Source organism: Heliconius melpomene, chromosome 17 (genome assembly GCF_056956725.1).
Source record: "Heliconius melpomene rosina isolate 202511_hmr_F chromosome 17, ASM5695672v1, whole genome shotgun sequence".
Classification (NCBI taxonomy): Eukaryota; Metazoa; Arthropoda; class Insecta; order Lepidoptera; family Nymphalidae; genus Heliconius; species Heliconius melpomene.
The window spans coordinates 13,676,941-13,691,776 of record NC_140405.1 but is presented as its reverse complement, the minus strand read 5'-3'; the positions used below and the strand labels follow the sequence as shown (position 1 = coordinate 13,691,776).

Sequence of the window (14,836 nt, the reverse complement as noted above, 5' to 3'; positions counted from 1 at the left end):
AGTACCTACTACCTTCCTGTAGATGCTAGTTACCCAATTTCATAATTCTAGGTCAACCGGAAGTACTCTATGAATTTTGATTCCCTTGAAGTGCCGAAGTACGCGTTTTTTGCGATATAAACGGCTTTATCTTTTTTTAAGTAAATGTAGAAATACGTTTTTTTTGTCAGGAAATCATGTGGCCATAGATATGAGGCCATTTATTATGGTGTCAATTTCAACAATGGTTAACATATTATAACAATTTGTGCGCGAATCTTAATCAAGTTAAGGATAAGCAAATTGAAGAATTAAATAAAAAACTGAATTATAAATCAAAATCTCATCAATCCAAAGTCAATAAAAAAATTACATTATAAAACTTATTTTATTACGATATTACATAAAATAATAATATATGCAAAAAATTTTAAAAAATAGAGTTTAAATAAATAAAATTAATATAAAAGTAAAAAATTAAAAGCGCTCAGCTAATGCCATTTTACAAAAATAATTAGCAATGAAATGAAAATAAAATAAAAATATGAACAAGTCGACAACTTAGGGTACTCAAAATATGGACAAGAAACTTTGCTTGATATTTGATTGGCTTAATAAAAAAATAAGTACAGATAAATAAAAATATTTAAAAAAAAACATAAGCAAATATCAACAAGAAGTTAGATCTATGACGACAGATGCGACATCTATCACTTTCTTTAGAAATATTAAGGTACCTATAACGGTTAAAGGCTGGTTTTGTACTAAATACACTATTCACGTTTAAGGCTGGAACGACACTGTTGAATACCACGAAAATATTGCGAGAATTGAAAATAGGTTATATAAGTTTATAAAGGTCTGGTTTGGGATTATGAGATTTCTCTCTCATGCAGCCAAGCTTCCATAACTACTTTCCTTGCATTTAATGAAGGTGCTGCTTCATCCAATCTATTATGATAAGAAGCGTTGTCTACAACTACCGCAGAATTGTTGGGAAGATTGGCGATCAATTGCATGCTTACCCATTTCTCATAATTTTCGCTATTCATCATCATTTACTATGATAATCACCAAGCTCAAAGCTTTCAACATTAATAGTGCATTTGAAATAAAACTAGACTCTGAAACAGCATATTATATGACAATTCATCGCCCTTTCGAAATATTTCTCTTCAAACCATACATTAGGCCATTGAAGATGTATGTAATGAATCTACTAATTCATCTGTGTAAATAACTGGTCTTCCTTCTTGTCTCTATTTGCTATTTTTTAAAGCATTCTATTATTTTCAGTTATTTTTCCACTGAATGCGGGAGCTGTCTCTAAATTTTTCTTAGCTTTCTTCTTGAACCCTTAAAGTTTATGTCTTCGTTTAGTTTTTTTAAAAGAAGCTGCAAAGTTAAATGAAAATGATGTACACATCTTTTGATATAACTATCGTCAAAGATCCAGTCACAGATATCATTCTTCTTTTTTTCCCAAGTGTCTGAAAAATTGAAGCCATACTTGAGCTACAGCTCAAGCTCAAGCAGCTTGAGCTCCTTTAAATCGGCTATAATTTTCCTTATAGTATTTCTTATCGTAATAGACAAACCAGTTAAGTTTCTACGTATTGTAGCTATTGATGTTCTCTTTTGTACTTGCTTCAGTTTGCATTGAAAAATTTCTTCGGTAACAGTTGAAGGTTTTCTGCTCATATGTATTGTGCGCAATTTTACGCGAGATTTTCAATAAAACAAACAAACGGACTAAAACAAACATTTATTATCCCCTATATTGAACACTAGCATGCCCTACATCTCCCTTTACCAGCGCGAGTAACTCCCCTTCAGTTAGCAGACGGGGTGCTCCGCCCCCGTGCACCTCGTAGCGGGGCGGAGTCCCCGTCGCTGACGCACCACACACTATTGTGTATGAGTACCCCACCCTGAAATTTATAAAATATATATAACAAATTATTTAACAGTGAGGCACTGGTCGTGGGTTCTATCCCCACTCAAGGAAATGAAATATTTATTTAAATTTATATTTTCATTTCTTTGCCCTGGTATCGAGGCAAAGTGTGGCGTTCAGTTCCGCCACTCAATACGCAATTCGACGGAAAGTGGGGAAGAGAGTATTGTAACACTAGGTTCCCTCTGCCTACCCTACAGTGTGCGGAATAAAGCGTGAAGCTGATTTATTTTTTAATTCGACGGTGACTAAGACTGGAAAAGTCTCTTTGTTTATAAAATCAAAAAAATAAATCCGGCACTTTTTGTTTATTATTATTAATAACTGTCGTGGCGCTGCGGGAAGGTTCGACTGCAAATGCGACAGTGTATTCGATTCACACTCGCAAAAAAACTTATTTTCATTTGTTTTCTTTGGTAAGAAGACAATGAGCAACTTTGAGTTCCAGCACTCAATATGGAACGTTTAAAAAATATGCGCTACTTGAGAAAATAGGATGTCGCAATACTTCTTTTCTTTTCAAACTTTCTGCTATTTGTGGGATATGGCATAAATGTAATAAAAATTGACAATGAATAGGCGCAAAGCATAAAAATTTAAATAGTTTGTCAGGCAGGCTTGACTTTCACCATTCAATATGCAATGCCTCCAGAATTCGGCGGAAAATGGGAAACGGAAGTGTCCTAATGGGAACACAGTGTCTTAGCAGTAGGTTGCCAGGTTTCCTCTGCCTACCCTGTTATATGCAGGATACATGAAGCTAATAAATATGTAGAATCATTTCTCACCTGTCCGCCATCATTAACCGTTTCCCAATAGTGAGATTATGTCTGTCATCTATCAAAACATCATTGTTTAATCCATTTTGTTCCAGCATTTCTGCTAAAGCCAGAGTTTTTGAGAAATCGTGGCTTGACCATTCTTTTGAGCCTTCCTGTAAGAAAATCAATAAGATAATTAAGTGATCTTAAGTCTTGAGCAGTGGAACTCAACGTCGCGCTTTGTCTTCTTAACACAGTGATGAAAATGAAAATAATTAATACCTTCGAGTAGGGCTCAAACCAATAACCATTGCTGATGCACCATGACGGTATCAGCACAGGGCGAACCACGGGGACAATTAAACTTTTAATATTATATAATTTACATCTCTCAATTCAAATCTCAAGAATTATACCTAAATATTAATTTTAACCACAAACTGGATTGACAGACGAGTGATACACAGATAATATGTTTTTTAGAATATTACCTTAGGACCAATGATAATGGCTGTGTATGGTGCTATTGCTTTCGGCCATCGTATAGATGTTTCAGTCGACAAAGCCTCTATAGTGCCTGCCAATAACCTAATAAATAAATATGTATATAACATTTGTATAAGTCTTGTTTAGCTTTACGCTCTATCCCTCGTATAGTACGAAAGGAAGAGAGAACCTAGTGATAAAATTCCAGTCGTTGACGCAAAGACCAATATTCAAGACATTGTGTTAAGTAGCGGTACTCAACGCCCCGCTTTGTTCTGAATTCAGACGAAAAATTGAGAACGGTATTTTGACACATGGATTTCTCTGTCTATCTGTTATACATATATGCAGAATAAAACTAAAATTAGAATGTTTTTTCGTTGAATTTGAAACCTAAACCCTATTAATTTTTTAATTAATTTTAGATTAATCTAACATTAATTCCCTCATGTTTATTTTCCTTCGTATCGCTCATTTGTTGCAATAATGACATAATGGCCTTTTTTACATATGTAAATCTACACGAAAGACTATTCTCAAACTTTGATTGAGTTTCTTGCAATGTTTCAAAAATGCAAATACAATGCTGATTCTGAAATTACAGTATATTTCGATTATTGATAAGTTACCTGGTAATGCCGATACCGTAACAACCCATATGTATCGGTTGCGTTGATTTCGGTCCAACAAAATTAGCTTTTAATGGCTCACTGTATCTTGTGCCTAGTACAAATGTATGGCCGACCTGTAAAAAAATATAACTATAAAAAAATAGAATAAACGTAGCCATGGGCGTTCAAATAGGGCCTAAAGACATGAGGCAAGTGGTCCGTGTCCACCCCAGAATTGGCTTGTGCCTATATTGTTCATTTAACAAAAAATTGCCTTGAAAAACTAAAAAAAAATACACTAACATATCAACTGTTCAAAGCTAAATTACAGCCTTTCTGAGAAAAAATATATAGATACCACCATGACTGTAGCATAAGGTGCCCCGTTTTCTCTGGTTAATCCACTAAGGAAAGGCAAAGCGTGAAGTAAAAAATAAATCAAATCAGCTTCAGAAGGAACCTAGTGTCAAGACACCCTGTTCCCCACTTTCTGCCGAATTCTGGAGGCATTGCATGTTGAGTGGCAGAACTCAACGCCAGGCTTTGCCTCGACACCAGAGGGAAGAAATGGAAATATAAATGTAAATCAATATTTCACTTCCTTGAGTGAGGATCGAACTCACAACCGTCGTGTTACGGTAACACCCTTGTGCGGCTGTGCCGCGACTTCAAACTGTATTCCGCATACAGCAGAAGAGGCAGATGCATATATATTCATTTTCATTTAATTTTTCTCGAGTGTACCTTGTGAACCCTGTGCCACGACTGCCCGCCGCCATTTTAATACTATATACAAATATAAATAAACTTAATTTACTTTGTTTCAAATATATGAAAACATACCTCAATACTATTAACTCTATTAACTTTACTCCCACACTTTATACAAACTTCTTCATCCAAACTTTCATGAGAACAGGACGGACAGAGAGACAGACAATCTTCTCCGGCCGCCGCTGGTAATTGCCACTCGTGGGATAAACTACCACCCATATCACCAGATGGCGCGTCCACTGAAATATTATGGTAATTTATGGTTATTTGTGGCAGTTTATGCATGTTCGTAATTATTTATTTTTGTTTATTTACAAGTATTCATTAATTATGGATTATTGATATACAAGCCTAGTTCTAATTGCCTAATTCTAGATCACTGTTTCAATTCAATCAATCAATTGAGGCCGTCGTGCTGCAGTGGCACAAGAGTGCGACTGTAAAAGCGACGGTTGAAGGTTCGATTTCCATTCAGAGGAATTATATATTTACAATTTTAATTTAATTGCTCTGATAACGAGTGCGACGTTAAGTCCCACCACTCAGCACGCAATGCAAGAATTTGTCGGAAAGTGGGGAATGGAAGTAACATAATGAGTAACGTTTTCAAGTTCCTTCTGCCTACTCTGCTATGTGCGGGATACGGCGTGAAACAAAATTTTATCTAAAAACTTACCTCTAGCCACAGGTAAGTCTAAAACCCTAAATATATCCTTATAAGCTTGTGTCATAACATCATATGTTTTTGTTGCACATTCATTTGAACTGTGAAAACTGTATGCATCCAACATATTAAATTCCCTAGCTCTTAGTAAGCCGTGCTTGGGTCTGTGTTCGTCACGATATTTGTTGCCAATCTGAAAAAGTATAGATACTTTTTAAAAAAATGTATAAAATCTTGAATGCAGGATTTGAACCCATGCTTCTTTGAAAACCGTCCATAAAACTCACAAAAAATATATTTTGTACCTGATATAATGTAAATGGTAATTGTTTATAAGATATGGGACTCGCATCCACTAATAGATCAGCGATAGCTTCTTCGTGAGTCTGAAATGAAGACATAAAAATATTGAATATTTATTTTTAGTAAGAATTTTCTTCTGTTACAGTGGCCTTGGGTATGTAATATAAAAAAAATTGTAAGGTCAACTTTGTATTTTAATCTGTGTTTTGTGATTTTTTTGTTTCAATTAAGAAATAAAAGGAAATTCATTACAAACTAAATGGCATCTTTTTATTAATTTTTCTATATCATTCTTAAGTATATTGTAAAAAGTATCCTAATACTTTTTATCTACACCAAAAAAAATTAAGTGGGCATTATATCCCAGCAACACCATGTGACTGCAAACATAATGGTTGTGGGTTTAATTCCCACTCAAAATTATTCTAATTGGGGAAATTTAACATGAAATGTAGTGTATTAACACTCGGTTCCCTTTGCCTATCCTGCAATATACAGGATACGTAATATACAGGATATAAATGTATGAAGCTAAAAAAAAGGTATAGGTAACATCTCACAGGAGCTAAAATATACTTTTTTCCATGTCTGTCCTCAACATTAATCAACTCTGGCCCAATATCTTCTAGCCTTCCACTCATTTTCCAAAGTTTAGCTGTAGTCAGACACGGTAAATTTATTCTTTGAGCCCCCACCCTGTCTAAGCAATTTGTTATAATATTTTCAAGCTTTGTTAAAGCTCTTCTTGCAAGAGGTAATAATGTGAAAAGTCCTGCACTTGCTGGTCTGACAAGCCCACATTCTAGAAGAAGCTGGAATAATATATTTTTAATCATTATAGTCCTATTTATAGTAAATCTGTAGCTTGTGTGGTGCAGTGGGTTAGCTGCTTTTTGTTTTTCAAAAATATTTTAAATAGTTGGAATATCATACTATGTTTAACTAGATTGGGAAAATCTACTTTAATATATATTTTACGAAATTCTGCAATGTACAAATTGTTTTCGGTTGTTTGTTTTCAAATGTTTTTTAAAAATATATTTTTCTTTCCTAAGTGTGGAAAAACATTTTAGCAAATTAAATAATTCTAAATTTAATTTCACTAACTCCATGATGTGGATTTACATCTAAAAAATAATAATTTCTAATTCACAAGCCAAATTATATAAAATAAAATAAGTTTTATTATTTAAGCATTAATTTAAAAGTAAAATGTTAAATATATTAAAATAATCTATAATGTCGAATTAAAAAAAAGGAATGAATAATAATAATAGAACACTTACTTTTTGACTTTTACATGTAATTTCAGTGTTTTTTATTTTAGCTCCTTTTGGTATAACAATTACCGGTTGAAATATTTGCGATAGAAGTCTCATTTTGTTTTAATATTTATTTATTAAGCTTTTATAACAAGTATCTATTGTTTAACATAAAAATACACTTAACAATAATGTACATTTAGTTATTTGTAATATTTTATAAGCATTTAATGATATTTAATTATATGTTGATTATATGTGTTATTATTGTTAAAACTTGAAATTTTTCTATTTTTAGGTTATCTAATCACTTGACATTTGGTGTCAAATGTGACGTTTATGGACGTAACATTCCGATTCTGTAACTTGAAAGATATAAATATATAAAAATTAGATATTGGTATAATATTAATTTAACTGATATTTTTATTTTAAGAAGCTATATTAATACTTAATGTTTTGAATGAATGAATACCTAATGCTATATATTAATACTTAATGTTTTGACCATTGGACATTGTGTAAAACTCCATAAATCTCTAAGCCAGTGAAATTCCATTTTTTTCTAAGCAGAGCTCAATAAATACAAACAATAAAAAAGAACATATATAAACAAATATAAACAAATAACTATATAAAAAACTCTTTATTTATATTTTACAAAATAATTAAGATTCGTTAATAACAATTCAATTCATAAACACTTAGGAAATGTCAAAATTAGTATTACTTTTTTAAATTAGAACCCGTAAAACTGGTATGTAAGGCATGTGATGGTTTCGAGTGTGAATTTGTTTTATTGCAAAGTACTTATAAGTATAACTTTATTTTATTTTTATGGAGTACCTAGTAAAAAATCGATCTGTTAATTTGTCAACATGCTGGTAATTTGATCGCTGATGGTAACTAATCAAAATCTGAAATGATAATTTTTTCTAGCTCCACGCAGTAATCCACAAGTAATAGGCACGGCTGATGGAACCTGGAAACCTAGTATTAAGGCATTTGTTCCCTGTTCCCTACTTTCTACCGAATTCTGGATGTGTTGAGTGCCGGAGTGTGACTGCCTAGTTGCTTGTTTGTTATCAAAGAGAGGAAATAAAAATATTAAATGTTTCAGTCTCCCGAGGGGAATCGAACCCACAAATGTCGCGTATTGCGTTTAGTTAGTGTACGTTTTATTCGTATGCTTCTGCCGCTGCCCCATGGTGGCCTCCAGATTTTATCTTAATGTTTAAATTAATGGTTAATATAAAAATTATTTAAACTAATAACGATCTGTTTAAAAAAATAATAGCAATTCCAGAAAAAAATAAATTAGAACTATATAATATCAGTCGTAGCACAGGGGCACAAATACGCTATGCGTCTAAAGTTCGGCGAAAATATGGAGAACGGAGTGCTTTAATGGGAACAGACTGCCTTAACATTGGGATCATTAGGTTGCCAGGTTTCCTCAGCATACCATACGGTGTGAAAAAGCACAACAATTAATTAGATACAATCTACGACTAGTGTTTCCATCGCGACCGCACACGCTCGTACTTTACAGTAACAAACGCGAACAAACCATTTAACCCAACTGATAAGTGAAATAGAAAACCAGTGAATCTCTCGTCATGTAGCTTTTGGAGAGGCGCGGATAGGTTCATAAGAGGAGCGACTGTAGATATTTATTTTAATTTCTTTTAAAATATATATATTTCTTTGTTCTGGTAACAGAATAAAACGCGGCGTTGAATTGCGTCTCTTACCACTTCGTCACTCACAACAGATATCTGAGGATCATGATATATTTCCTAAGTGGTTCAGCAGGCATATTTCAATACGATGCGACGCAAAGTACTTATATGTATAACTTTATTTTATTTTTATGGAGTACCTAGTAAAAAATCGAGGTAGTAATAAGGCGAGGAAGATTTATAAAAATAATTTTGCTATAATCTATTTTACTGCTACCTTAGAAGGAAAAAATGTAAATACTCAACTGAATGGCTATCAAACATGCATCTATCACAAAAGCTAGTAATACTTATAACAAAAAAGAGCATTCACGCTTTTAAATAATCAAGTATTAAAACATTCCATTTCTCACTTACGGTCCAATTTTCGAAATATTGCATACTGAGTGCCGAAATTTGATGTCTCGCTTTGTCAACCAGTAACAGAAAATGAAAATAAATAAAAGCTTTTAAAATAATAATCTTGGACTTGGATATATCTTAAAATAATACAACATCAAAAAGCATAATAAAATCGCTATATCTTAATAATTTCATTTAGATAAATAATCGTTAAAATCAAGGAACTTATTAAATCGCTATATCATACAATATAGCCTGACCCTCCAGTTATCAGTTCACAGGTCATTTCCCGCGGCCATTTTGTCGCGGAACGGCTGAAACCGGCTAATGGCGGGCAAAAACCCCGGATCATTATTTAGTTAATAGTCTTCACGCAGTTATTATTAAGTGTTTGTTTTTTGGGGCAATCGCTTTTTAAGGGGTCGTGTGTTCAAATCATGTGGTCTTTAAAAATGTTTTGATAACATATCATTACGTATGGTTAAATATAAAAAAAAACTTACATTCATCTTTATCATCATCACCAATGATGATAGAAGTACCAACTATTAGAAGTGCGTGTAATTTAGATTCTTCGATTTAATTACTTAATTACCGCTCTACTTTATTAATATATCTAAGCGTGTTAAAAAGGGAAATCAATAGAAAATAATAAAAAAAACGTATTGGAACGGAATAAAGTGATTACTTTACTGTTTCGTTCCCCATTTTTTGCTGAATTCTACAGCCATTGCTTGTTGAGTGGCGGAATTGAACGCCGCGCTTTGCGACTGGGAATCGAACCTACAACCTGTCGCAATTGCAGTCGCACTCTTGTGTTCCTACTATCCAACTATCATTATTCTGTATTAAGATTTTTTAGATAGTAAATGGGATTCTTTTTAATTTTTAAGGTAAATATAAACTAAAACTTATTTCTTCATAATTATATTAATTTACTTATATAATAATAAATTTCCTCACAAGTTAAAGCATTTAATCTTAAGTTGATACCTGTGGGTTGGATGAGTAATGAATACAAATGGCCGCCCTGACGGACAACACACCTGCCGACCTGTCGTTGTAAATTATGTTAGCTTTAACAGTATTATGTTAATTAATTGCATAATTTATATTTTCATATTAAGTATAGTTGAGTAGTTGAGAGAGAGAAAAATACCAGTCAAATGAGAGTCGGACGCGCATACCGAAGGTTCCGTACTAATTTCAGGATGTATGTAAATTTATAAAACTTGACAAAAATAAGTTAAAATAAGTTTACAGTCATTTTGTATAAAATGAACTGCAACTAGTTTGTAATGATTTTTTCTATAAAATACTCTTTTTTTGGCTATTGACCTTCAAAAGGTTGACCATATTTTTTTGAACCTTGGACCAACCTAAGAACACTTACGATTATGCCTTTCAAACAAGAGAAACTTAATCAAAATCGGTTCATCCTTTCGGGAGATACGATGCCACCATACATACATTCAGTTATAGTTGTATGTACATATGTACCTACTTAGTGCATAATTAAAATGATGTAATAGTTTTGTGCTCGTAAAGAGATTTAGATTATAGTCGTTCGAGAAGAGGACCGTTCAATTCTCACGTAGGAGGCTTGGATTGGTCGATTTCATTAAAGGTATTTTTCCGAAGCCGTCAAAGAAATTTTTCAAGAAAGTTATTTAGGGTACCTAACCCTCTCAAGGAGTCGCAAAGTTTTGGTTACCTTGTTAATATAATATAGATAATGAATTAAAGTGACGTGATTTGACAGTAAACGAGATTATTCTAAGTTTTGTTCAATTAATTTCACGAGACATTTATTTTATTAAAATTATTTTCATTTTCCGAAAGCCCGTCGTGTAGCTTTCATAGCGCAGCGACACCAGCGTACGACTGTACATATTTAACGCTAATGGGTTTGATTCCCACTCGAGGGAACGAAATATTCAATATTTTAATTTTCCCTCTCTGGTAGACAATGTAGGTATTTCTGGTGATTGTGGGATAGAAACCCAATGATATAATTACATACTCTGTCTCTTATTTTTCACCCATTTAAAGGTATTTCCGTACCCTGTTAAGCAAAACTTTGACATTTATTTGATAAAATCTTAATTTCATCCTCATGGCAAATAAGGCAAAAGAAACATTAGTGTTAAGACTTAACACACTGTTATCCAAGCATCGCCCAATTTTCGAGACATTGAGTCGCAGAACTCAACGCTGTACTTTTCTGGAAAAATTTGGAAACAAAAAAAAACCATTTCCCCAATTGGGAATCGAATCCACAATCGTATCACTACGCCATGAAGGCCTACTTGTATTACTCCATAGACCAACATTTCTAAACAGCCTCCAAAACAAATATATCATAAATGAGCGTTACAAAGCTTATCTCTTCACACGCCATTAGCTACGTTCATTTTGCACTCTCATATTTTATAGTGAGTTAGTCCCTATAAAGCCATATCTATCGCTATCCAAAGTTATATCTTATTGCAAGCGGCGTTTAGTTCCGCCACGCAACGCGCAATCTCTAAAATGGGGTAGTATGTAGGAAATGTAGTGTTTTAACACTAAATAATTTATGCCTACCGTGTTTTATGCGAGATACACCGTAAAGCTTAAAAAAATAAAACAAAAAACAACACCATTATCTCACGTTAAAACAATATATTTACATAACACAAGTTTCGCCGCAATTAAAGCTCGCAGGTGTCGTTTCTAAACGTTACCGCGCTTTTTTAATATTTTTAAAATGTCCACATGCGGGATAAGGGGGTTTCCATTGTCTGCTAATGAAATGTACATTGCAAAAGTTTATTATTTTAAAAATATATGATAATTAGTGGTAAAACGCAAGGAACCCAGTGTTAAGACTCCATTTAGAGTTATTTGTTTGTCTTCACGCTTTATCACATACAGGATCGTCGAAGGAAACTTAGTGTTTGGTTCTCGTTAAGAAATTTCCGTTTCGCACGCCCAAATCGTTGTGTTGAATAGCGAAACTCAACGCCGCGCTTAGCCTCGTTACCAGTAAACATTTCATTTCCTTGAATCGAACTCATAACCTGTCGCGTCTACTTCTGTAATATTGTTTATTCTACCGTCGTGATATCATCAATAATGGAAACAAATCCACACATTCGTAGAATATTTCTTATTTTGCGTCGGCCGTCGCCTAAACGACGCGATTTGAATTATGCCCACGTACAAAAATGCCTTTTGATTTTTTATGGCAGTTAAAATGTATGTATGTTCGTACATTCTACCTAAATATCGCTTTAGATGCCACCTTCTAAAATGATTAAAAGGAAAATATGCTTTTGTATGAGTTTCGAGTATTTTTGATGGATAATTTGGATATTTGTCCTGGGATATTTGTTGTTTTTTCTATTGAAAATTACATTGTTTTTTTTTGTGGATATTCCCACAGAAAATAACAATGGGATGGGATTTTTTCATTATACGAGTATGTAGTAGGTACGAGGCGTTTTAGTGAAGTTATTCTTACGGCGCGGTGGTTGAGGGTTCGATGCTTAATTTAATTACTGTTAGCGAACTCCTGTAAAAAGAGGGTATTGAAAGGAAACTTTATTGAAAGGAAACTCGTGTGAAGTATTTTTATTACGTGATATACATATTTTTACCATATAACCTGTATAGGTACTGTTCCAGGGCCTCCAGCTTTTAATTTTACCTACCAATCTGCTGAGGAGACTGTTAGTGCTGCTTGTAAGCGTAATTATTATAGAAGCAACCCGCACGCATTGTATAAGAGTCATCTTTGCCCGCAAACATCGTTGACGAACTGCAATGCCGAGGCCCCTCTAGCACCGCCCACAGCACATTGTTATATTGAACACGTAGCATTGTACCTGCGGTGCTGGTAAAGTTAGACCAGAGGCTACAGGTGTAAAAAGATTGGCGAGAGGCTCGAAACAGGGCTAATTTTACTTGTATTGTAGAATGTGCAAAATCTACGAGCCATCCTGTTTCCTCGAATTGATAATGCCCTGCGCTCCATATCAGGAAAATGGCTTAAGCCTTATTACAGTCCTATGTGCGGGTCTTTTTTTGTTAATGACTACGTTGAACTCGCAAGAGTAAACTGTATAGGTACATACTTATATTTCTAGCAACAAATAGTCGGGCGGAAAGGACCGAGCGAGCGGGAAGAGTTAAAATGAAATCTCAGCTCAGTTCTAGGGAGCAGAGCTTTGTTGGTGGAAATGTCAACCTATTTTATTTAAAAAGAGTCTGTTCCTCAGCATTATCCGCTCATTACCCTTTCACGGTGGAAACCGAGAACTTATGTCACTGAGCGATTATTTTTTTCACGTAATGTTGGTAGTGACATGACATTTCACGGTTGGCGGCATTTGCTGTGAGCGGGAAAAATTGTGCAACTGTCACTGTCAGGAGATAGATTATATTTTGTTTCACTTGAAACCTAATTGAGGGGTTGATTTTTTTGTCTGTTTTGCTTTAATATATTTTATACTTAGAAATGAATCCCTATTTCCCTTTGTCGTGAAATCTCGCGTAAATGGCTGAACGGATTTCATAATTTTTATTTTGTTGTCTTTCTGAATTCTCGAGGTGTTAGGTATATGTTGAGGAAGTCAGCGCCGCAATTTGCCTTGTTACCAGAGTGAGTAAATGAAAATATTACATATTATGTATTTCATTCCCCTGAGTGGGAATCAAACCCACAATGGTAGCGTTTATAGTGCAACGTTTGTGCCCCTGCGCCACGGTTGCAAATTTAATAGGCGGTAAATAATTCTGCGTCTTGCCATAGCGGAGAAATGAAAAGTGGAAATGAAACCCATAAACTTCCTGTTTATAGTTACTTATTAACATTGAAAACTTAATAATATTCATGCTATATCCCTCCTTTAGCAGAATGGCAGAGGGAACCTGGGAACCTAGTGCCTAATAAGACTCTCGGTTCTTCGCTTTCTGTGAGCATTTATTGGTTATTATATTGGTTATTAATTATTATATGTCTACTTAAGTTTATCTTTGTCTGTATAATAACTATAATGATATGATAAGGAAAAATAAAACACATTTAAGAATAACTTCTTTTATTTAGTAAATTCTTAATAGGCCTACCAACACACTTTAAAGACAAATAAATAAGTAAGTATACTGTTATCTTTGCGATATTTTTATTCTGACAATGACGTGACGGTCTTTATTAAGTACCTGATATAGCAGGGTAGGCAGAGGGAAAATAGTGTTAGTACACTCCGTACCCCACGGACAGACAAATTATCGTGACATTGCGTGTTAAGTGTTGAGTGGCGGAACTCAACGCGGTGGTTTTGTTTAGTTACGAGAAGACGAAATGATTCATTCATATCTTTTAAAGTTTAGGTACATTTACAATAATTCTTTAAGTAAATTCCGCCATTCTACACGCAATGTCTTCAGAATTTATTGCTTTTACGAGAACGGAGTTTCTTAACGAGTTTCCAGGCTCCCTCTGCCTATCCTGCTATGTACGGGATAAAGCTAGAAAAAACCAGCGTCTTTTTGCGGCGTCGAAATCATGGCTAATTAGAAATAGAAACCTCGTAAGTGGGAAATAATTAATATGAGGCTATATAGCCTTGCTCGATGAACAGTAAGGTCGACGAGTCGTAGCCATCTTGAAATCAGGCTTTCTGAACTTTTACGCATTGTAAGCTCGGGAAGAAAATAATCAAACATAAGAAAATTCTTAAAAACAAATCTGCGCAGCTATCGAACACAGCACAGCCGTCAGCCTGGAGTAGTCCACGAATCGAAGCACACGAGTAGTGTAGACTGTAGACCACCTTGAAACGTTGAGCTGGGGTTCAGGGAAATTGCTCTACTTTCATAAATATTTTTACATCATGCCTAAAAACTCTCAGCGTGTGGTATTTAAAAGCCAGGTACGTGATTTTATTTCATACTAGCGGCCCGCTCGCG

At 34.2% G+C, this 14,836-nt stretch overlaps 1 protein-coding gene across 1 annotated transcript; it reads right to left on the bottom strand.

The window, feature by feature from the left end:
* Window positions 1-1,727: 1,727 nt before the first annotated feature.
* On the bottom strand, window positions 1,728-7,126 carry ProRS-m (prolyl-tRNA synthetase 2-like protein, mitochondrial). Its single transcript, XM_085201202.1, has 9 exons — window positions 6,822-7,126; window positions 6,096-6,347; window positions 5,538-5,618; window positions 5,245-5,425; window positions 4,638-4,807; window positions 3,813-3,928; window positions 3,189-3,285; window positions 2,725-2,870; window positions 1,728-1,910 (listed from the first exon to the last, which is right to left on the bottom strand). The coding sequence occupies exons 1-9, from the start codon at window positions 6,912-6,914 to the stop codon at window positions 1,748-1,750; spliced, it is 1,299 nt and encodes a 432-aa protein (XP_085057328.1). The 5' UTR covers window positions 6,915-7,126; the 3' UTR covers window positions 1,728-1,747.
* Window positions 7,127-14,836: the final 7,710 nt, after the last annotated feature.